The sequence below is a fragment of the Lethenteron reissneri genome, chromosome 29 (assembly GCF_015708825.2).
Source record: "Lethenteron reissneri isolate LAM-NWPU_2019-01 chromosome 29, ASM1570882v1, whole genome shotgun sequence".
In the NCBI taxonomy this organism is placed as follows: Eukaryota; Metazoa; Chordata; class Hyperoartia; order Petromyzontiformes; family Petromyzontidae; genus Lethenteron; species Lethenteron reissneri.
Window position 1 is genome coordinate 14,622,393 of NC_083807.1, and position 25,422 is coordinate 14,647,814.

Genomic DNA, 25,422 nt, shown 5'->3' on the forward strand with positions numbered 1-25,422 from the left:
CGGTGGCTGGGCATGCGGGCTACATGACCCAGCCAACGCAGCCTTGCCTGCCGGAGAAGCTCACCGATGGGACTTGCCCAGATCTTTCAAGGATTTGTGAGCTCCTCACACAATCCAGCCTGGTTAAACCCAGGATGGATTGTAGGCAGGCCAGCCTAAATGTATCTAACCGGCGAAGATGCTCCATTAGGGGGGTACACGTTTCGCAAGCGTAGAGAAGGGAGGGAATGACTATGGCCAAGAAGACCTGCAGCTTCGTGTGGAGCGACAGACCAGGTAGCGCCCACACAGCGTTACGCAACCAATGAAAAGATATTGCCGCTCGACTGATTCGGAGTGAGACCTCTGCTGTTAAACTGGAGCCGGTCATAAGCACACTGCCCAGGTATGGGAAACTCTCCACTGTCTCCACAATTGCCCCATCACCGATTGGGAGTTGTGGGGGTGGAGTGTTCAATGGCACAAAATACCCAGGCAGGTGCTTAGTTTTAGTGGGGCTGATGGTAAGGCCCCACCCTCTTAGTGGCACGCTCCAGTTCTTAGCAGCATCTCCAACTCCTCCTCTGAATGAGCAGATATTACCAAATCATCGGCATACATAACGTGGTTGACCAATAGAGAGCCATCCCTTAATCGCACCCGGGCATCGATCAGCCTCCCATTATATCTGTACCAAATGGAAATTCTCCCCGGTACAGCTATTGAAGGCTTCACGAACTACGTGGTCAAAATAGATGTTAAATAATGTGGGAGCCAGAGGACATCTCTGTTGCACCCCAAGGTGTACAGGGAATGGCTCCGACTCCCGGCCACGTAGTTTTACCCGGGCCCGCTTACCATCATGAAGGCCCTTAATGATCGTGAGCAGATGGTCAGGGACTCTGAAAGCACGAAGAACAACCCAGAGCCCAGGCCTACTGATGGTATCATCGGCCTTGACCAGGTCAATAAAGCAGAGATGTAGGTCTTGTAGGAATTCCCTACACCTCTGCTATAGCAGACGTACAGAAAATATGGCATCTGTGCAGGACCGCCCTTTCCTGAAACCGCATTGGGGCTCCGCAAGCCGCTCCTCAGCGTGCCTAGCAAGGTGATGTTGAATAATCCTTGCCAGGACCTTTCCCGGCACACTGAGGAGTGAGATGCCCCTGTAGTTGTTACAGTCTGTGCGGTCCCCCTTCTTAAAGAGGGGGACCACCAGAGCATCCTTCCAATCCTGCGGAACCCGTCCAGTGGTCCAGACTGTTGTTATGATGTCATATAGGGCAGTTTGTGCACAAACGCCACCCTCCCTGAGCATTTCGCTTGGGAGATCATCTCTGCCCGGTGCCTTTTCTGGTCTCAGACTCTGGATCGCTTTCAGTACTTCCTCAACAGATGGCACCTCAGCCAGCCACTCACAGGGGGTGACTTCTTCCAATATATGAGGCACCGCAGCCTCAGCAGGGTCATCACCACTTTGTGCCATGATGTTTTCCTGGCTGAGGGATTTCCCCTCCCCCAGGACCTCACAGATATGCTCAGCAAATCTGCAAACCTGTTCCTGGGGGTCGGAGATTGGATCACCGTTTTTTCCCCTAATGATGGTAATAGGTGTGGCGCTGCAGGTTACTTTTTTGATGGAGTTAAATAGTTGTCCACTGAGGCAGACTCCATCTCCTCAGCAACCCGCGACCACCACCCATCCTTGCAGCGCCTTACGGCTCTCCGAACCTCCGAGCGAAGGCTGCGGTAAGCCACTTCATTCTCTGACGTGGGATGCTGTAGCCGATGAGAGTGGGCCTGTCGCTTTTTCTCAACTATCCTGAACACCTCCTCTGTCAGCCAGGGTCTCTGGGGAGGTCTGGACCGCATACCCAAAGCAGCCATTGCAACTACATGAGTCACAGTCCTAAACCTCGCCCGTTTACCCTCGACATCAGGAGGAGTGGGGGACGATGCCAACCCCAGCCGCAAGCGATGATGAAATTCTCGCTTGCAACTTTCATCAGCTAACTGAGACTAGGCCACTTTAGGTTGGAATGGGGTCCTGGGTGTACACCCACCACCGGAGTAGAAGAATGGCAGGCGCATCTTACAGATGACTAGTCGATGGTCAGAGGGCAGATCAACTCCACGGTAGGTCTTGGTGTCAAGGACATGGGCTCGCATCCGCTGGTCCGTCACTATGTAGTCCAGAAGATGTTCTTGCTTGGACCCGGCATGCATCCATGATGTTGTGTGGATGCTCTGATGCCAGAAGAGCGTGTTGGTAATTACAAGCCCATGGGCTGCACAAAAATCTAGCAGCCTCCTACCGTTGTTATTGAGCTGATCTGGCCCATGCCCTCCAATCACTCCAGACCAGGTGCCAGCATCATGACCAACTCGGGAATTGAAGTCACCCAACAAGATGACTCTATCCCGAGTGGCCACTTTAGCCAGCACCTGTGACAGGAGGTCATAGAAGGCATCTGACTCATCGGCGTTGCCTGCATCCCTCCACAGATGTTCGTCTTCGGTGGGGGCATAAGTAACAATGACCACCACTCCTCGCCTCCGGTTGATGAGAAGGCGAGCCCAAAGTAGCCTGGGGCTTAAAGCTTCTCACACCTCACCACCACGCTCCCACGCCCCCTTCATTATTTTGTTCAGAAGAAGAGCCACACCCTGTTGTTTGGCAGTCTCCTGCCCCGAGTAGAGGACTGTCCACCCCTCATGGTGGCAGGAGCCAGAACCGGTCCACCGGACCTCCTGAATGCCACAGAGATCCAGGCGGTACCGGGCCAGCTCCCGACAGAGGAGTGGCAGCCTCTCCTCCGCAGGGAGCATTCGAACATTCCACGTGGCCACACACACACACATGCACCTACACACACACACAAAGAAATTGACTTACACACTCACATGGAGCCACATACACACACACACACATCGACTCACACACACAGACAGGTACCCTCACACACACATACATCGACTTGCACACAAATCGATGCAGACACGCACATCGACTCGCACGCACACATGTAGTTAGACACAGACATAAAATTTAGAAATGTACTGATTTGTACAATGTTAGTTGTGTATGCACACACACCACGCACACACATTGACTAACACACACATATCGACTCACACATACATCGACTCACACACACAAACACGTCGACTCACACACACACATCGACACAGACAGGCACATAAAATCACATGCACACATGGACTTAGACACACACGTAAATAAATTAAAAAATACTAACTTAATTTCCAAATTTTAGTTGTCTATGCACACACACAGACTATGCACACACATTGACTAACACACACGCATCGACGGACAAATACACATATCGACTCATATACACACACGAACGGACTCACACACACACATATCGACTTACACACACGCACAAAGACTTACACCCACACATATCGAATTACAAAGACACAGCGACTCACACACACACACACGTGGACTTACACACATACATAGACTCACACACATAGATTTGCACGCACACGCAATAGATTTTTTAGTTGCACTTACACACATACATACATCGACTCACACAGACACATGCACCTACACACACAAAGAAATGGACGTACACACTCACATGGAGACATGCACACACATCGACTGACACACACACATGGACTCACACATGGACTCACACACACACATCGACTCACACACACAGACACATCAACTCACACGCACACATGGACTTAGACACACACATATATATTAGGAAATGTCAAATTTTTTTAAAAATAATTAGTTGTCTACAGACACAGACCACGCACACACATCGACGGACACACAGATATATCAACTCATGCACACACACATCGACTCGCACACACATGGACTGATACACACACACACATGGACGTAGACACCCACACATAGTGGAAGACACACACATGGACTCGCACGCACACAAGGCCGTAGACACAATAAAAAAGATAATAACATTCACCAAGTAAATTTAGAAATCTTTGTTGTGAACACACAAACATTATGAATGTAATATTTGCAAGGTAAGTCTTTAAAAATCAGGTTTCTATCAGCGTGAGTTGACACAATAATAATAATATTATAAATGACCATGGTAATTTAAAAATATTAGTTGTGAGCAGACAAAAAAAATAGTTGTCTGCACACAAACATAGTTAATGTAATATTAGCAAGGTGAATATAAAAAATGGGTTTCTATAAACGTGAATATAAGTAAAGAAGCAAGGAAATAGTACTTAACATTGCCGTGGTGAGGCCTAGTCCCATGCAGAGCCCCTTGCAGACGTCGCAAACGGGTTTTGATTCCTTACCCGTACCCGGCCGCACCAGGGTCGCAAATGGGTACCCGTACCTGGCCGTACCAGGGTCGCGAACGGCTACCCGTACCCGTACCCGGCCGGGTATGGGTAGCCGGGTAGCCGGGTATCGGGTAGGGTATGGGTATCGGTTGCCCGATTGCGACCTGTGGCCCCTGGCCTCACCTAGATTGCCCAGCCAGCGAGGTGTCACCTTGGCAGGGTGTGGGCTGGGCCGCTCCCCCCGGCCGTGCTACAATAATACTATCTAAGCGCAGTAATATTAATATCTACGGACTCTATAGTAGCAACAGGACACATTGGGGTGGAGTGGGGAGAAGAAGACATCTCACTATGAAGAATTAAGCTCAGCGTTGTGTGTTTTGTTGCATTTTTAACGCGAATGCCAATGTGTGCCGATCGTGTGTGCGTTGCTAGGGGCAACCCCTGTCAGCAGTGCAAAGTGTAATTTTACAAATGCATATAATAGTAATGTGTGCAACGTACCTTGTAGAGTGTGAAGGAGAATAAAAAAGCCGGCACACCTCCGGCGATGGTGCGTGAGAGTTTGTGGGGGCTAACCGTGATGAGCGTTGTGCACATGTGCAGCTGTGCGCGTTGTCCCGCCCCGACCGGCGAAGGGAAATAAATATATAATAGCGGAACTACATCTTTTCATAAAAATAAATCGCAGAAAATACGTTATTTTAACTATTTTAAAGGTGAGTGACGGGAAAACTGAATAGTGCTTGCCCACCGCGATGCTTGCGGCGTGGTACCAGGCAAATTTTATTTAACGTAAACCCCACCATTTGAGAGCCAAATCACTCGCAAGCGCAATTGCGCAGACAGAGACAGACGGACAGACAGACAGACAAAAATTTCATTTTATGGGTAAGAGATATACAGTAATCCCTCGCCACTTCGCGGTTCAAGTTTCGCGGCCTCAGTGTATCGCGGATTTTTTGAACTGATTTAAAGGCCTCATTATACCTGTGCAGTAACACCATCATCATCATCATTCATCATCACATTCATCGAACTGCACAGGTCTGTCATCGTCGTCATTGTCATCATCATTGTTATCGTCGTCGTCGTCATTACTGGAGTCAAGTCTCAAGATACTACTGTCATTGGTGAGTGTAGAACACCATAATACGTATTGTATGAGAGAGAGTGAATGTATAATATTAAGGTTTTATAATTAAATAGATTTAAGCAAAATATATATATAAAGTATAAATATACATATTTTAAACATTCTGGTACCCACACACACATATACGGAAATTCCTAGGGGGCCAATCCTACTTCGCGGATTTTCACCTATCGCGAGGGGTTCCGGTCCCCATTAACCGCGATAAACGAGGGATCACTGTATAACAAAGACCCCCCGATATAGCCAGCAGACTGTTTGGGCAAATGCTGTTAGTGAAAACAAATTAAAGCCGACGCGACACACGAGGGGCCGAGTGACAAGAGACCACGCCCGGCTGCCTTTGTCTCCCCACTGCTTATGCATACATCAGGTACTCATTTCAGGCTTAGTCCACCTAGGGGAAGGCCCAAGGCTGATTCATTTATACGTTAGTGGTGTCGTCCGCAAGCTGCAATCGCCACCTGGGGTTTGTCAGCCGCAGTGCGCTAACCACCGTTCTCCTTCTAACTACCGACACATGCATGGTAATACACGACACACAGGGCGCTGATAATAGGTGGCAATACGGTGGGCGTTCTTGCGTCAATGCGAACTGCCGTTTACTGGACACGGGCTACGAAGAGCTTCGTAGCCCGTCGGATTTCTCCAGGACAACAAAAAAAAGAATTCCGATTCGGCGAATACCTAGGCGCGCACGCTTCGCACGATGGCACGCATCTCCTCCGTGCCACGTGGCTTTTGTTTGGTGGTGTGGTGGGGTAGGGAGAGAATTCGCTATAAAAGATGCTAATTGGGGCTTTGGCTACGATTGGCGAGAGGGGCTCTAGCCCTTTTAGGGTTGTGACATATACAAATTATCTCATGAAGGCGCCTCTCGACGCGCCGAGATCGGTTGGGGGGGGGGCAGGCAACGTTACAAGCAAAGCGATATGTGCGGTGCCGTTTCGTTCATATTAATGTTGAAAATGTTTTGATTCAAAAGCAGTTTGTAGTTTCTGTCGCCGACGGCAAAAAAAAAGCGAGGGTGGAATCCGCAAAAAAAAAGAGAGAGAGCGCCCGTCTACAATACACCCTCCCCTCCACCCACCACCCCACCATCCCTCCCCCAGCTATACTTCTCTCCCCCCTCCTCCTCCCCTCTTTTTTTGCGCCCTGGGCGAAAGTCTCGGTTAGGCTGTGGGGGTCGCCCGCGGCGAGCGGAGGAGCGGATCACACGCAACGTCAGACGGCGACGCGCTGAGCGAGCAGCGATGCGCGCGCGCGCGCGCCGCCTCCGCCTTCTCCACCGCTCACAGACCACGCGTGTCGATAGCGCTTGGCCGTGTGTTAAGTGAGAGTATGATAGTGTGTTGTGTGTGTGTGAGGTAGTGGTAATATAGCGGTCAGCGCACTGCGCTCCGAACCCGGCAATCCGGGTTCGATTGCCGCTCACGGCCAACACCAGTGACGATTATCTGAACCGGTCATGAGCCTGTTCGAGTTCGGCTTCAATGGAGTACCTGGTGGCGATGTGTGTGTGTAAACATCGCCACTCGGGAGACAAAGGCGGCCGGGCGTGGTGTTGGCCACCCACCCCTTCGTGTGCCATGGTAGCCTTCATAGGTGCTCGCTAACGGCACTTGCCCCACCAGTCTGTTCTGGATATATGGGCCGAATCTTTGTCTTGGGGTGTGCGCGAATGTGAGATTATAACTCAAACACTTTGTATGTATGTTTAACTTCTTTAGCACCGTACATAGCCAACCGTGATAATAATCGAAGGTGCAGGGAAAGGACTTTAACAATCTCTCACTCGTACACACAGAAAGACAAAAATCTCCCCCCCCCCACCCGTATATCATGTTTTGGCAAAAGTGCAATAAAGCCAGCACCTATAAAGGCCATCACGGCACACGAGGGGGTCTGTGGCCAGCATCACGTCCGCCCGTCCTTTGTCTCCCCAGTGCACCAGGTACTCATTTGAGGCCGAGTCGACCTAGGGGAGGCCCAGGACAGATTCAATCAATCGTAACTGTTGTTGGCCGTAAGCGGGACTCGAACTCAGGTTCGCCGCGCTAACAGCTACACTACCGCTCCCCACACACGCAATACACAGATACAAATATCCCCCATATAGCCTCATCACACTGTTGGGGCAAGTGCTGTTAGCGAGCACCAATCAGAATATGTATTCATGCTGGAGGAATCCGATGGACTGTAAAGCTCTTTTTCACAGATGTCCAATAGACACCGGACATTCACCGGCGGGGGAATCCACCGCCACGTCAAACTGCCTTTGTTTCTCCATTGTAAATTGAAATGTGTTATTTCGCAGAATAACAGTCCATGGTCAATCCACTGCTTGATGAAAGGCATCAACCAAGCCGTTTCCACACGGGTCGTGGGAGCTGTTTTAACAAACTTCACCACGTTGCTTTGGCCAATGCAGGTTGGTCAAGACCGGGAAGAAGTGTGGGGGTAGAGGTACTTGAGATCGGTTCAGATATCAGTCGCCACTGATGTGAGCAGCTGTTGCCGTGAATCAAAATCCTGTCGTCGGGTTTTTAGTGTGCAGTGCACTAACCACTGGGCCACCGCTCCGCCACTCTGATTACTCCCGTTGTAGATAGAATGTACCGGTACTCTAGTCACATTTAGCAAACACTTACTTCGACACACGGGGTAAAGTTTCTGAAAGCGGGTTAGAGGTTTGTGATAATGGCACACCATTATCTTGCTCTTACAAACTACACTACAATCTACAGCGCCCGCTATAATTTGACGAATACAATACTGCAGCTGGTGATAGCTCTAAGCCGAAATCGAACCATCGGTTTACAGTACAACCGAGCTCAGCAGTGAGATCTTCTGTCACGATAGACTATTAATGGACTAACGGGAGGCTTGAATACCTATACAGGAAATCACGTGGGCCAACGGATACCCCCACCGATTTCGAATGACCATAATTGCCCTCAACAGGCGATTGACTCCTGTGAAAGCGATTGCTCAGTGTGTATATATGTACACATATTCAGATTATACAATGCAGGATTGGTACACGTTCACTCCTGCATGTTTGCCTCTGGGCCATTTTATGCTGTATTTGAATGATTCTCACCTGGGCTCCGTAAAAAAAAACGCTACTGGGTATTAGACAGAACATGCTGCCTGTTTCAGCAGGGGTTTTAAGATTGTATTATTATTAGCCAGACAAAGTGGGTTTTAAAGAATCAGTTACACAGATTACGTGGCCCAAATGCCAAGTCCCTAATATATCCACAACTGAATTGAGATTGAAAAAAAACAAGAATGTGTTTTGTTATTCTTTGCATACACGTAGCAGGTCTGCACATCTCTCTTGCAAAGTACCGTAGATCGTTACTGTAATTATTTCACATTCATAAAAAAATCATCAATTGTAAATTAATGATTGCTACAAGTTTATAAATTTAATAACATTTAAACAAATACATGCGCCAATGGATTATGACAGGAATGCGAATCTTAACGTTTTTGGCATTGCGCTTAATTAATATACGGCACAGCGCACCTATGCCACGTGATTTTCCATGGTGATTACCAAAGTGCGCAACTATCTCTAAAATGGGACATTAAAGACCCAATGGTATCGTAACGGAACGACGGTGCAAGGCAGTGTTTAAAGATGTATAGTATCTGTAAAAATATGTGTACTTATTTATATCAATTAACCTTGCACAATAGTGGATTGTCAATGGGTTGGGCACGTGGATTACATTAACAATATCAAGCAATTAATATATTTTTCCCATAGTGTAAGGTCATGTACATAACAACTGGTACACAAATGTATTCTCGATAATTCACATCGTATTATTATTCAGTGCATGATAGGTGGCAGTCAAAGAAATTGTACAATTGGATGGTTACACTGACGCAGTAAATCACTGCAAGCATTTAATGATTAATTCATACTTAATACACGACAGTCAGCCTCGTTATATAGAGGGTGATGCATTTAGAAATTCCCCACGGACATCTAACCACCATTTACTTTCCTCAGACGATTTAATTACTGTGGAAGTGATGGCTCCTTATCTTACAACGTGTTGAAACAACAGTAACAATCATAATACGTGTATTGAGATCGGTGGGTCGACGTGTGGAGATTCAAAATAAAATGTTTCGTTTCTCTCCAATTCCTCCATACGATTTAAAGCGAGGTACCTTACAAATCGATCGCTCAGTGCACGAACTATGATCAAAGTCAGCAGTGACCAACAACAACCCTCGGCTACACTTTGGTCATTGCTCCATTATGAACGACAATGTTTACCATCAGCCAAGAAGGAAACCTATTTGTTTATGACCGAGGTGTTTTTACTGTGTCCTGAGCTCAACAAAACATGCAGCGATCCCACCGCTGGTCGAAGCTCACCACTACTGCATTGTGTATAGCCTACAGTATATGCAGTACATGTACTTTGTTGCTTGTGTGTGCATATGTGTAGGGCTTGTATGCTGCTGTATGCCTGCACGCTATATATATGCGTATACATTTTAAGCAGTCAAGCAGCTGTATAAACAAACAAACAAAACTCGTGTGCAGACGTGACACACTTTGGCAATGTGTGCACAGCCATGGTCCCGAATGTCTTACCCCTCCTTATGACACCGCCTGGGCCATTGATGAGCAATCCACTTGGTCCTTCAAGGCAGCCCTGGGCAAATGGAAACACGAAGGGAGATTTTTTTTTTTTACAAAAAACACATTGTGCACAGCGGTTGCGTCGCCTTATGCGATCCCTTTATGCAAAGATTAAGGGCCTTTTCACGATTCCTCTGCATCCCATTAGCGTAATAAATCATCGTCGCCACCACCACGTGTTATCCACATTACACCAAACGAGCGCGCGCAATTTACAACCACGATTTGATGATTGGACTAAAATTACAACAAAAAAACACATGCCCACGTTGCAAATGTGTAGGGGGGAAAACATGTGAAACCTAATTGACACAAATTAATTGTTTGAGCCCGTGAAGCTGAACACAATGAATGCACATCCATCGGTAGAGGCGAATCTGTAGGATCTAAGTAAATGTCCTTCTGTGAGCACATTAGCTGGTACACACGAAGGATGCGCATTCAGAGGCAAGGCCTCGTTTTGTTTCATGGTGAAGGTAATGGGGCTAAGCACAATACGAATTTATAATCTGCATTATCCAGCATCCACCGGGCAAACGGAACAATGAAATCAGCTCGCGTGCAAGGTGGCGATCGATGGGATCGTTGTTATTACTTTCACAGGATCGTCGCAGGTAGCGGCGGCATCGGGGAGAGGCCTTCGACCAACTTTGGATTGACCAAGACTCACAATAAATGACGAATTTACATATAAACACACGTATGCGTGGACTATATAGGTGTACGTGGGCGTATATATATATATGTGTGTATGGTACAGTTGTCTGAAGTGTGAGTGTGTCGTGCAGGCCTTCGCTAACAGCAGCACTTGCCCCAAAAAGTATGTTAAAGGCTACACACGGGAGAGATCTTTCTATTTTTGTCGGTGCGTGACACGGTTAAAAGACACGCCAGTGGGATGGGATTTTTTTTTTAGCACGATCTAGCGAGCGAGCGAAATGTGTGTGGGGGGTGGGGGGCAACTGTTGTAAGCAAAATGAAAGTGCGCCTCTCTCCGTCAGCCTTGTCAGCGCCGCCTCCTGTGATTCGGGCTTTTAAGCAGGGACCGGGGTGGGTGGGTGCCCGGTGACTGACACTCGAGGCTGTGGGCGCGTGACGGCGAGCAGAGGTTGTGACAGCTCCCATTATCCGCCACGGCAAATCTCTTCATAGGGCCGCACGCTCTCGAGGAGTTTCAGCGCCAGAGCCGCTGCTCCGTAGGTGCTGTGGCTGTACAAAAAAATGGGGGGGGGGGAGGAGGCCGCTTCCTCCTCTCGCATCCATCTGCCAGTGCCAAGAAAGCTTTATATATCTTTTAAACACCCACCACGCGAAGTAGACTGCAGGGTGGAAGGTGAATAAAGCGTTTAAAGTAAAGCGCCAACCCACCACCACGTTTTCCCCTTCCTTAACATATCCATTATCCCAACAAAGTGTTTGCTTTGAGGTGCCCCCGTTTTTAGCGAGCTGCCTATTAATTTATTTCTTTATTGAGCCAGGCGAGCTCGCCGGGGTTTTTTTGTTCGTGTTTTAACTCGCCCTTTCTCTGCCGCTAATTTTATAAGCTCTGAAGCACTTAAATCCGTCGTCTGCCGCCCCCAGTCCGCCTTTTGTCGGTGGTGGCCTTACGAAATGCGGGAAGAGTTAAAGGAGGAGGAGGAGGAAGAGGAAGACGAAGAAGAAAACAAAAAAACCCCGACGGCGTCTGTTGCTGCTGGTGTCGCTGTACAATAACGGCGTTAAAGTCGCACAATTGGATAAACTCTGAAGCGTTACTTTTAATCGGCGAGGCTGATCGGCTCGTCCGAGAGCCCCCCCCCCCACCCCCTAGTTTTGTTCCAAGAGGGATCAGCTCCACGGACAATGCTGGACCAGTTGGGAGTGTGCGCGAGCACTCCATCATCGTCATCATCATTTTAATAGCAACACAATGTAAAATGTTAATGCTTTACAAGGGCCTTGTAATTCCACTGCTGGATGAAGCCCCCGTCCTCCCGCCCTCCCACCACTCCCTTACCCCACCACGTCACCACCTGCACGATCCTGCGATGTGATAAGAAGAATCCACATTGGCACCTTGCACCGATAACGGATCGATTTCATCCTCGAACGCGTTCCCATTCCTTGACTCTTACGTCGGCTAATAATTGTTACAGTAGTAATAATTCACAACCTTTCATAAACCCACTGCTGGATTGGGTTTTAAGTCTCCCCCCCTCCACACTGAAAAATTATCATGGGGTGAGGGTTGTTTGACCATACTTCACCGCGAAAAGTATAATTACGCACAGATATAAAATCACATAAGGTCACACCGAGATATTGAAGCCTTTTCAAACGACATTGCCGACAGACGCACAGTACGCGTGTGTGCGAGGTGTCAACCTACGGGCGTGCTCACGCACGATTTTGCACACTTGATGCTAATTGTAAGTAACACACACAAAGACCCCCCCCCCCTTATAGCCTTTAACAGACTGTTGGAGCGCGTGCTGTTTGCGAGCACACGAGGGGGTAGGTGGTCAGCACCATGCCCGGCCGCCTTTGTATCCCCCCCCAGTGCTGATGTTCACACATCGCACCAGGTGCTCAACTTAGGCTGAGTCGACCTAGGGGAGGCCCAGGACGGACAACGAAAATCGGAATTCGAATCGCCGAGTTCGAATCGCAGCGTGCCAACTGCTGCACAAGCAAATACAAATATCTCCCCGAAAGCCTCAACAGAGTGTTGGGGAAAGTGCTGCTAGCGAGCACCGATGAAGGCCGGCATGGCACACATACGACCACACGCACTCTCTGGCACGTGCAGTATATGTGTGTGTCAGTGGTACATTCGGCTCGACCCAGATTAATCAGACTGCACTCGCACGCAATCACAAGCAGCGGCTGGTCGCTAGATTTTGGGGGGTGGGGGGCGTAAAAGATGTGCCCCCCAACCCCCATACGCGCCACTCCCCCCACATCTGTGTGGACTTCACGGCGTCAATGCGATCGAGTGGTTGAGCCAGAGTCACTCGTGGCAGATGCGAAAGGTCACCACCGAATAATGTTCTCAACTATTCTTGTTTTATGTTTCGACCCACCAAATCCCCCCACTCCTCCGTTTTTTTTATTGTGACTTATTTAAATGATAATGTTTTTTGTCGTTGTTGATAAGCGGAGTTTGATATAAACATTGTTGCGGTATTTGAATAAAACTGGACGGAAGGTAACATTTTCGATGTCGAATTGTGACCCTGTTTTAAAGGTTCATTATAATATATATGTAGAACTCCGTTCTATAATCCCCATCTATAAATACAAACTTAGTTTTATTCCAACGGCTTTCGAGATCAATATCATTCAACAGCATTCGTCTAAGCAAGCAAACAGTGGTTCGATTTCTCCTGCGTGTATAGTGGCCTTTTTTTAATGAGCCTCTGAATAATGGTTAATTGTGGATTTTTTTACAAGCAACAGTAAGACGGTTGCAGACATTGATAATCATAATAATTATTATACGTTTCTGGAGACACGTTCCAGATTGTGACACCGATACAAACAATAATCCTATCGCAGCATAAGTACATACATATTTTTATTAAAATAAATACTGCACTCAAAAAATATATTGAAGGCATCCTCATAGTTCGCGTATGTCCATCACCAACACAGGCTATTCGGTTTGCGGATGCGTCGAAGTATCCTCCTCGGAATTTAATTCTATACACAGTACGATATACTGTATCGTTGTTTAAAAAAAAAGTTATTTTCACCGTCATGGTCAATCCACTGCTGGATGAAAACGAATTTCCATATCCACCGCCATCCCACGCGATGTAGTAACGATCCACGCAGCAGCAGCATCATCTGTGGTTGTTGTTGTTGTGGTTGTTGTTGGTGTAACGCGTGGTGATTTCCCCCACGGCCACATTCCTTCCATTCCTTGCGCTGCCACTCCGCACTACTCTCGACCATCACCACCATCATCATCGTCCCTTCCAGCGTGGGTTTACTCTCCAACACACAAGCGATGTGCTGAAGTAATAACTCAATTGTCATCTTTTGTTTTACGTGACAAACCAAGCAATTGCCTGCGTCGGGTGGTGGCGGTTTTAACGACGCAATTTATATTTACGCGATCTAACCCCAAAAAATACCTTTATTATGGATAATATTGGTCGCGAAAGCCGACGTGTTAAACTGCCCAAACCCAATTACTAATCTCGACAGTTCAAATTGTGTACTCATTTGAATTGTTTCATTGTATTAAATACTGTATATGCAATTACACAAAATATTGAACAAATTCAGATCGATGAAGTTACGTCAGCAACATACGCGCGCGTATATGTTGTGTGTGCACGGTGTGTAAACAGCAGCACTGGGAAGACAAAGACGGCCGGCCGCGGAGCTTTCCACACCACTCGCACCAACGTGCGTCGTTCCGGCATTCATAGCTACACAATTTAATAAAGGGTGTCCCACCAGCCTGGTAATCAGCTATCACGGGGCCTATTTCGTGTGTTGACGATTGTCTATTGTCGGGGAGCGGTGGCGTCACGGTTAGCGCACTGCGCCACGGTCCCAGCGACCCAGGTTCGATTCTCACTCACGGTCCACGCCAGTGACGATTATCTGAACCGGTCCTGGGTCTCCCCTAGGTCGACTCGGCCTCAAATGAGTACTTGGTGTGGTGTGTAAACATCGCCACTAGGGAGACAAAGGCGGCCCGGCGCTGGCGGCCCATCTCATCGTGTGCTGTTCCGCCCTTGATAGGTGTTCGCGAACAGCACTTACTTCTACAGACAGTTAAGGCTCTACGGGGGAGGGGGGTTCTTTGCATCCTGATATCTTTGCGAATATGATCCCGTTCGCATTGTTTAGGAAGTGTAAGTGGCGCGTGTTTACATGGCACGCGAGTCGCTGCCATGATCAGCGGGCATAGCCGCATCGTAGGGCCGCTCCGCACGCGTCAGCTGCGGTGGGACAGCAGCGTTCAGCCTGTGCGATATAACGGAGTGTTACACGCCGATGTGCTTTAACACGGCTTTGAAATGAAATTATTAAACGTATTTTGTGTGTGTCTATATATTACGAGTGGCACGTCACCCCGTTCGTACGACAGGCTGCCCACGAAATAGTTCAAAGCATTTCCACCCGCCTACCAGAGAATCAAATCGTTTGGACTCTGAACGTGTACACACGTACCACGTGGTGGTAGTAGTAGTTGTCGTCTGAACGTGTACACACGTACCACGTGGTAGTTGTAGTCTGAAAATGTACACACGTACCACGTGGTAGTTGTAGTCTGAACGTGTACACACGTACCACGTGGTAGTAGTAGTTGTTGTAGTCTGCCGAGCTGACTACATACTCTAATGCAGATCAGATGACCCACAAGATTGAGAGCCATAAAAAAGTCCGTACAGTATTTGTGTTTTTTTGTGAGCAAGATCTAATTGTGTTTTTCGGTTTCTCTTTGGATAAAATCTACACACCTGTGAGAACCGAGTCTGCAGTTAAATTAGGTTAATTAATTACAACAGCACCATTGTATGCACGTACATCACCCACGGCATGCGCGTACAGAGAGAGTATCACACACACACGTAATATAGAGCGAGTGGGGTCGTCAGCTCTCTCATGCATCGCGCTATAATTAACGCTCGTTTATTTTGCTCGTGTTGTAATGAACTAAATTATTGCGTGAATTGTCGAGTGCACATTAAATATTTCGCATTACAAAATGTGCCGCTTTGCATGCGAGGCAAAACACGACAATTATAATGCTTTATTGCATTTTAATTCCAAACCACCCCACCTCGAGTCGTGAGCGATTCAAATGTTTAACTGTAAACAATTAACAATGCGCCGCATTTGTACCAAATTAACGATCGGCTACCTTTGTACTTTATCTTAGCGCTCGACAAATTAAAAATAAATCCTCGCATTAATTAATTTGAAGAAAAAAAACACATTTTGCTCGTGATTTAATTACGATGAATATACTACGGAGAAATGCATACTGTATTACAGTACTGATTACTACACAACATTGCTTGCAGCATTGAAAATACACAACGCGTGTGTGTGTGTTAGGACACAGAGTACTCACATTGTGTTGTTCACAAGCTGTGGCAATCACGCGTCGGAGTTAATGTTACTCTAATAATGCGAGTCAATGTTACTGCTGCTGGATGCATTCACAGAGGACTCGTGCAAATCGAGTTACACAGACAAACACGATTTAACCCAATTGCTCAGTTAGCGTGATAATTTAACTCGTCGTTAAATCTGTGCGATTGCAGAGGCGCGGGTCACAGATACGGATTGCAGGTTTCCCTCGCACTATGCGGGTTCCGTTTGAACAATTTCGCCCCATATATGCGGCTAACCCTTTTATACCAAAAAATCGCTATATGCGGTGTGAATTCTCTCATATGCGGCTTTTGTGGTCAGACGTGGGAGAACATTGTTCGTGTACTGTGTGCGCTGCTCGTGCGATTTCGCTTTGTGCGCCCCCCCCCCTTTTTTGGAACGCATCTACTACCGCGTAAAGCGAGGCAACCCTTTACATTGATTTCTGCTGAATGCTTCGCTAGCACTAAATTAAATCACGATCTGTTAACTTGCGCGTGTACCTAAATGCTCGTTGAATCTTCACGTTGCAAGTTGTTCAACAAATGCATTTACTTCAAAATGAACTGCTAGCGATTGCTAAATTCATTATAAAAACTCGACGCTTCTCTTAAAGACGATATATTCAAGCAATAACTCCTCGTACGAGAGATCACGAAGAAATGCAAATTTGAAGGGTGATTTCCCGAAACGTTGGACAATTTTGACTAATGTTGAGTTTGTCATTTGTGCTTATGCACCATGTGCCAACGCAATGTCAAACGTAGTTAATTTTTTTTCTAAATTGGTTCATTCCGTTACAAATTATGGATTTGTATCGTTACGTTAAAACTGTACAATATTTATAACATTATAAGCGAATAAAATATTGCGGTCACCGATATACAGATTCAAAAATGCAATAGACCAATGCAAATATGTACCAAACTACAAAATTATCTCTCCTTGTAAGCCTAAATATTTTCTGAATAAGACCAGTTTGCCGAATGTGTCGTATCTGCTCCACTTTACATCCGAATTATAGCTGTTCAATGCAAAACATATTTGTGTTGTATTGTGATTTTGATAGCGTTGTATTACATTGGACACTTTGCATAAAAACTATGCTATATGCAGTCCCCCATTGATGTAGGTGTGTAAAAATAAGTTCAATGTCATTACCGATAAAACTAAACAATCAAAACCTACTCCCGATAATAATCTCAATATTTAACACTAGATTATCAAGTTGCTGCTTTATTGAAATTGCTCTATACACAACATAAGTCCATTTAAATACGGGTTTTTTCCTGGTATTGAGAAAGAAAAAACGTTCGACGTTTCAGTTAACTAGCCTTCAAGGAACGTTTCCTTCAACAATCGCTCTAGTTTTTATTTTACCTGTACATAATACTTCACGTACACACTTTACGCTATATTGTTTTCCGGGCTCACTTTCAGGACACAGTTCAGCGATCACAATTACTGCTTTGCTAATTGGCCACTTAACAAATAGTGACGCCGCATTGGTCAGACGGCTCAACTCGGTGGTCGTCTAAACTCTCAATACAATTTACACGATCTACAACAACAACAACAACCTCGCCCGCTCAACTCGCCACACTTCACAAGAACATTCCCCCCATCGCCAAGTACAAGGAGGGCTAGAGGAAGTTGTGGGCACGAGGATGGGGGGCTGCTGCTGCTGTTGTTGAGGGGCGGTGGGAGTCGCGTGGAGGGGAAGGAAGTTCCGATCGCCAGTGGAGGCATCTTACCGGGCTGTCTTCTCCTCCGTGCGCGGCCAGGCCGAGGGGGGGACCCGGCAGAAACAGCTGATCGGGGTGCACCCCGAACTGTCCTCCCGCGTGGCCCATGAGCGAGATGTCGTGGCGGCGGTGGTACGCCTCGAAGCATGCCAGGTCGCGCCTCTGCTGCTCCTCGAGCCCCGACGCGGGCTTGAGGGCCCTGCACGCCCCGGCCAGCCCGGCGTGGAGACCCGCGTGGAGCTCCGTCGCCTGCTCGCTCGACGAGTGCCCGTGGTGTAACTGGGGGTAGTACTGCTGCGACGGATGCAGAGGCGTGAGCGGGTACGCGTCGGCAGCCACGGCCGCCGTGTGCGCCGCGGCGCCCTGGTGGTGGAAGTCGTAGTGGAAGGCTTGCGCGTGGTGGTGGTGGTGCAGGGCATTGTACTGCGGCGTGCCCGAGAAGTAGGCCGATCCGAAGTCAGGCGCCGCCGCCGCCGCCGCCGCGGCCGGATAGGCGAGGGGAGACGGCGATGACTCGAGGCAGCCCAGCTGCATCAGTCGGTAGCTGTTGGAGCCGTCAGCTCGCATCTGGGTCGGGGTTGCGAGCGGTGGTGGTGGGGGGGTTAAAAGAGGTGGTGGTGGTGGGGGGAGGTGATGGTGGTGTTCGTGAGGTTGCGGTGGTGCTGGTGGTGGGGGGGGGAGAGACTTGGAGCCGCTGCCGCCGCGCCCGCCACATTAAACGCCTCGCCTAGAGGGGCAATTGGGAGGGGAGCTTTTAAACAAAATGACTCGGCTCAAAAGTGGAAACTGTGAAGAACAAGAAGAAGAAGAAAAATAAATTACTAACAGACATCCGCGTCAGTGGCTCGTTCAGCCGGTGCACGAGAGCTTAATGAAAACTCGCAGTTTGCGTTAATCTGGGAGGTAATTGGAGGATGGGTTTGTCAGGGAAAATAAAGACCCAAGATGTTAGCAGCGACTCGGGTGGTTTTGTGTTGTTGCGGTGCGGGAGTCGGCGCAACGGACTCCTCCCGCGGGCGACAGACGTCTCACGATGCACGAGAGCACAAGCCCGAGCCCATCTCGTCAACTCTGACGGTCAAACACCCCCCCCCCCTACTCTCTCTCTCTCTCCTCGCAACACTCGCCCTCCGCATCGCTCCAAAATAATAAAACCCCTCCACAACCACAAAAGCACCGAGCAATTGCTCTCGCCTACCTCAGCCTCATGCATGAGCCCCGGAAAAGGCGCTGACATCGTGGCCTGCCTGCCGCCTCACGCGTGCCTGCAGGGGACGAGATGCGAAGGGGAGGAAAGAACAAATTGAGGAGGAGGAGGAGGTTGGAGGAGGAGGAGGCTTTGTGTTGTTTTGTATTCGGGAGTGGCCTGCGCAGCCGCGGTCGTGTCTGTTGCTCTGCCCGTGCCGAGCCTCTTCTGCGCTCGCGGCTGCACCTGTCGGGGAGGCGTCTTGTGATGCGCGAGGTCCCTTGGCAATAGCGGCGCTCCGGAGCTCCCCGCTCGGAATAAAGAAGAGGGGCAGCGAGCTAGAGAGCTAGCGAGCCAGCGAGCCAGAGAGCCAGAGAGCCAGCGAGCCAGCGAGCCAGCGAGCTAGAGAACCAGCGAGCTAGAGAGCCAGCGAGCCAGCGAGCCAGCGAGCCAGCGAGCCAGCGAGCCAGCGAGCCAGCGAGCCAGAGAACCAGCGAGCCAGAGAGCCAGCGAGCTAGAGAGCCAGCGAGCCAGCGAGCCAGCGAGCCAGCGAGCCAGCGAGCCAGCGAGCCAGAGAGCCAGAGAGCCAGAGAGCCAGAGAGCCAGCGAGCCAGAGAACCAGCGAGCCAGCGAGCCAGCGAGCAGAGAGCCAGCGAGCAAGCGAGCCGAGAGAGCCAGCGAGCAAGCGAGCCGAGAGAGCCAGAGCCAGAGAGCCGAGAGAGCCAGCGAGCCGAGAGAGCCGAGAGAGCCAGCGAGCCAGAGAGCCAGCGAGCCGTTGCCACGTCCGCCGCTCGTGGATTTTTGACGGTGTTTGTGTTGATTCTATTTTTTTAAAAGATTGTTCCGGCTTGTTTCGTTTGTTATAAAAGCACGTGCGAGAGGGGTGGGGGGTGAGCTATTTATGAACGATTGCTCTCCAAATGCCCACATGCGTTGCAGCGTGCCGTCTTCTTAGTCGATAGAGGCTTTCGCCGGATTGTGGTATTTGTCCACGTGTATCGTTATCGGAACGAGTTGTTTTTAACGCGTTCGGCCAAGACAACGCGTTAACGAAGGGAACATCTTTCGTTTACAAACCGCAACGTCAACGAAGCATTCGGCAAAAGCTCCGCACATCCCCGTAGCATCGCTGTGGATTATTTGTGCAGCATCGGGCGTCGCATTCACTCGGACGAGCAAAACACATTTTGGCAGCCGAAGAGCATTACGAAGAATACGCTGTGGTCAATAATTTCGTTAAATACATTGCTTTCTTTCTCAAAAACAAAAAAACATTAGCGCCGAGTTATACGAGATTAGCCGTACATATGCGTGCGTATGTATATATACATATACTGCGCGATCACGCCTGTGTGTCATTGAAGTGACCACGGGCACCCATACACGTTGTTGCCGAGGCCCACCGATCCACATATCCCAACTGATAACACAACGTGTACACAGTACAGCATTCTAAGCGAATTCCACTAAAAACACAGCATACGTACACGATACACGGCACACGCTTTTACCAAGCCGTGGTGCATGTGTTACGTTGGATGATGTGCGCTGTTTTGCCGTGCCCGCACGCCACGCATTGAGAGCCGGTTGGGTTATAAGTGGGTGGGTGGTGGTGGTGGATGATGCCACGGGCAACCTGGGGTACACAAGTGTGGCGAGGGATGGGGGCGAAGGAATAAGTGCAGCAAGGCAAGTAGGAGGGGGGGCACATTTACCACGCTACATTGCCAATGGCATTTCACTGTGCGGTCGTAGACAGTTGTGGGTGCGTGGTATCGTAGCAGCGAGGGTAGGTATCATTGTGTGCACTTGCGTTCAACGCCGCGATGGTAAACGAGGAGGGGGGCGAGACGCGATCCACCCACGGTCACGTCCCCTCCCCCGGTATATTTTAAACGGAGTGCTCTTACCACTACCATATTTTTTTTTCTAATTCAGCAGCATTTGTTTATAACGAGCCTGACTATAAGCCGATGAGATCCAGTGGATCCAAACCGGTCCAGAATGTTACTTGCTCGGATAAATGTTACTTTCATAGTATTGGTCCTGAAGGCCGATCATCTGATGGACTTTTAGTTGTGTGCACGGCAGAACGCAGTTCTGCTTACATTTTCCCACAGCGACGCTTACAATTGTATATAACACGCAAGATTACCTCTAGTCGCCACGCATTGGCTGAAAACATCTTCTGAGCTTGGGCAATCGTCTGCGCCGGCTTGTCTGTGGTTCCTCACGCCTACGAACCCTTATGTTTCCGAGCGAGCGAATACTGCGCAAGTTAAAACTATGATCTTATCATTAGGCTGGACTTTTCCAAATACCCCTCTACATTAATTAAACAAATGTTACTTCCATTTCGGGGGGGCGATTGCGTAGTAGCTTCGACGCTCAAAGATCAGGAATCGAAATAGATGACGCAACATAGCCGGACACGCTTTTGGAGCGAAGGCCTTCAATTTCCAGTGATTCATTGTATATTGTATTGTACTGCAGATTTTTTTTGTATGCACCAACTATGCAATAACGCAATTTTAAAAGATCGTTTGCAATGCAGATATGGGAAATCTCTATATATATTCTGTATAAGAGCAAAGCATTTGCGCAAATGCAATCATGTTAATTGGTATAAACGGTATGATGTTTAAGCATCGCTTCTCTTCGCGCCACGTGCTTGCTACGTTCCTAATTAGGAGCAACAGCGAGCTCAGCCTGTAGTTAATTACCTGAGTGAAGTTCCTCATCTGATGTAGCTTATACGCAAAAACGCATCGTGTCGCCTACGAAAGAAAATAATAACCCACCAGATTAGCTCTGAACATACATTTTAACTGTACGTTCTCGCAGCTAATGTTAATGTGTATTATTCTGTTTTCACTCTATTTAATTACAGTCCATTTACACACTTGATGGGTCATTTGCTTATAACGATACAATAGGGTTGTCTGCGCTTATGTTTATTTAAACGTCGTATACACATCCATATTGTCTGTATATTACAACAGTTGTATACTATTGGCACGAGTAGTGTATTTAAAGTGAGATATAATTTCATTCATGCACGTATGTCATTTCATAAAGTTTCATAAGCGCAATGCAATAACGCTACTATAATGGCCAAATGTATATCTGAATTGTTTTCGTTTGTATATACATTTACAAATCATGATTCAGAATATTCACAATGATTTGTCTACAAAGTTAGATATTTATACAGTGATATCAATGATAATATAATTTACAGACCTGTGTAAATTCACCGCTTGAAATCCCCCCCCCCACTCACGCCGTGTCAACCTGTGTGGATTGTTTGAACATACTTCACCACGCCGGTCATTGTGGGTTATTGGTTAATCTGGTTACCCAGGACCGGGGTCGGTTCACATTTCACTCGCGGCTTATGCGAGCCGTGGCCTGGAATCGAACTCGGATTAGGCCGGGTTCGTAGCGCAGTACGCTAACCGCAGCACCACCGCTCGAACCGTCACATTAAATATTGAATACAAAACATCACCTCATCCCTTCTCAAGGCACGCAGCTGTAATGAATTACAATTAATAGATTCCTGTACTGTGACATAATGCGCTCACGTGGGTGATGCAATTAATTCAATTATTTTCACTGACTAAATACAGTATATGTATAGTATAGACTGTATATGTGACTGGATGGAGATGGATCGGTGGTACCGTGGTTAGCGCGCTGTGCTATAAGCCCGGCTACCTGAGTTCGACTCCTGACCACGGCCAACACCGCTGAGCAAGCTATGTCAACACCTGCCCTTGGGTTATCCTTTTTGGCAATCCGCTCTGACCGGCGTGGTGAAGTATGGATAGAAAAAACAAATCCCTGATTAACCCACATTACACTTGGAGGCCTTTGTCATATGTAAGAATTGAGACTCTGCATATTAATATATAGATATATTTAACTACTATTATAAGATTGGACGATTGTCGACCGACAAAGCAATAGATGATGATGATAATGACGATGATGATTATGAAGCGCCGTTATCGTTAATAACAACGGAGTTACTCGGGAAAAATGCCGTCTGCCCATCGCTGTCAATCTGTAAGAGAAACAAGTAGCAGCAGCAGCAACGGTCAATCATTAACATCGTCTATACCGGCGCAGGGCAGGCGGTCTGTCGCGCGTCACACAAGAAAACTCCGCTCAGGAGACGCGGGGGGGGGGGGGGGGCGAGAGAGTCAGTTGATCAACGGACTCGTGGTTCTGTCTGGTTGTGGGAATTGCTTCATTTCGGAAGAGGGCGAAAACAGAGGGGTTTGGCGTGGCGCGCGCCCTTCAAGCTGTTGCTGCAGTGGCACAATCACACGTGTACAGAGAGGAGAGTGTGTGTGTACATACACAAAGGCAAAGATCCCCCTTATAGCTTAACAGACTACAGGGGGGTGGCAAATGCTGTGAGCGAGCACCAACGAAGGCCGGCACGGTACACGAGGGGGCGGGTGGCCAACACATACGCACGCACGCACTCACTCGCGAGCACGCACACGCCCGCAGCGAACGGACGGCTACATATGTCGAGACGGCGACATGTGTCGAGACGGCGACATATGTAGTGGCTTGGGTGGGAGGTGGGAGGCTGGGTCGGTGGGAGAATCCTAACGGGATGGTGGCGACGGCTTGGAGGAAGGCCCTCCTCATCCAGCAGTGGATAGACCATGGCTGGGATTATGATGAGTTTATGCTGGGTTATAACTCATGTATATACGTATATTGAACTTCTTTCGCACCGTCCGTAACCAACCGCGCTAATCGGAAGTTCATGTGAAGATACGGCACTTGTCACGCTCGAAAGATAAACGCTTTAGAACAGCGGTCGACAGCCAAAATAACAAGAAGATATGTGTTTGTCGATTTCGGCAAAACAACCACCAATATTCCAAGAGCCGCAATGCGCGTCAATACGAGACGGTGGGGCTTAAATAAATAAATAACGGTGTCACGAAGCAGAGTCGCTTAAAGAGCCGCATGCGGCTCTGGAGCCACAGGTGACCGACCTTGCTCTGGAAGATTTCTGGTATCGAGCGGAGTGAAGATCCCACCCCAATGTGCCGCCATCTCGCACGTTACCAGTGTGGTGAAGTATGGTCAAACAAGCCCCTCGATCTATACAGCTTGGGGAAGCCGTCGTCCAGCAGTGGAGTGATAAAATCGCTCTACCAGAATCTCCTCATTGTTTATCTCTTAAACATCACAACAAATTTGCATGATTTACAGTGCAGAATATAATGCCAGCAGTGGATTGAGAAAGGGCTGTATTATATATAAAGATAATTATAATGACCCGTGTTCTATTCTGAAGAAAGCAATGACACACTGAACGTGTGAACTGTTCACATTGGCCAATGGGTATTTTTTCCCCACCCCGTTATGGTTCTGTACCTACTGCTCAGTCAACCGTGGCGAGACGCGGGGATACACGAAGGCTCCGCTATTTATTTTTGCTATTAACAATCTCCGCAACGACGCTGCAATGATTATAGTGAACACTCATTGCTTTAGAACATCATTTTCGTGTCTAGTTTGTTGTCCTTCCCCCGCATCTCTAATTAGCACGGTTGGCTACGTACGGTGTGAAGGAAGTTCAACGTACTTGTTGTGCAACATGCCTCGACCTAGGGCCCATTTATCACAGAAAAATGCCTTCGTCTATAAACATCGCGCAGTTCACCGGAGATGTGGTCGAAACAAGCCCGATGCTTGTGACGATATGCTGAACGTTGCAGCCGAGGTCCGCAGTGTTGCTTGCATTGAACCAATGCTGCTGATGAAATGCACCGAGATGAACATCGCAGAATGCTGTGTGGCCAATGGGTTGGGCGATTATTCTCCGTTGTACGTGCGAAGCCGTTATTTGTTCTTGATATTAACACTTCCACAACGACGCTTCGTGATGAGTTTGCCTTATCGGCCACGGTGTACTGCAAACCATCCATAGTACTGTATCAGCCTCCATGCATACATTGATGGCATTGCTATTGACATTCTATTAAGTTAACACCGCCTCAATTATATGAACCGTATGCATATTTGTAGCTCCTGTCGTTTGCATTATATGCAATTTCCTTTTATTTTACATATATACGTTAAATTGTCCCAATAAATGTTTAATACGTGGTTGTAATTAAGGCTAAATAATTCACAATATAAACAACTAAAAGTTGCGGGGAATACGCCGTGCTGTAATGCGGTTGTATATTACAATTGTAAGGACACAAATGTGACATGCCAAGAGCGC

At 48.1% G+C, this 25,422-nt stretch overlaps 1 protein-coding gene across 4 annotated transcripts in view; it reads right to left on the minus strand.

The window, feature by feature from the left end:
• Positions 1-24,966, minus strand: part of TFAP2D (transcription factor AP-2 delta) — a 74,650-nt gene extending 49,684 nt beyond the window's left edge. For 3 of the 4 annotated variants that reach the window (XM_061562662.1, XM_061562659.1, XM_061562661.1), the window contains exons 1-4: positions 20,669-20,713; positions 19,170-19,236; positions 17,981-18,538; positions 10,080-10,140 (exon numbers count right to left, since the gene is read on the minus strand). In XM_061562662.1, coding sequence (XP_061418646.1) covers positions 10,080-10,140; positions 17,981-18,538; positions 19,170-19,208 — 658 coding nt within the window. In that variant the 5' untranslated portion in view covers positions 19,209-19,236; positions 20,669-20,713. Of the gene's footprint in view, positions 1-10,079; positions 10,141-17,980; positions 18,539-19,169; positions 19,237-20,668; positions 20,714-24,855 lie in introns of those variants that run through there. The other variant, XM_061562660.1, reaches the window with a different exon arrangement.
• Between the last annotated feature and the right edge of the window lie 456 nt (positions 24,967-25,422).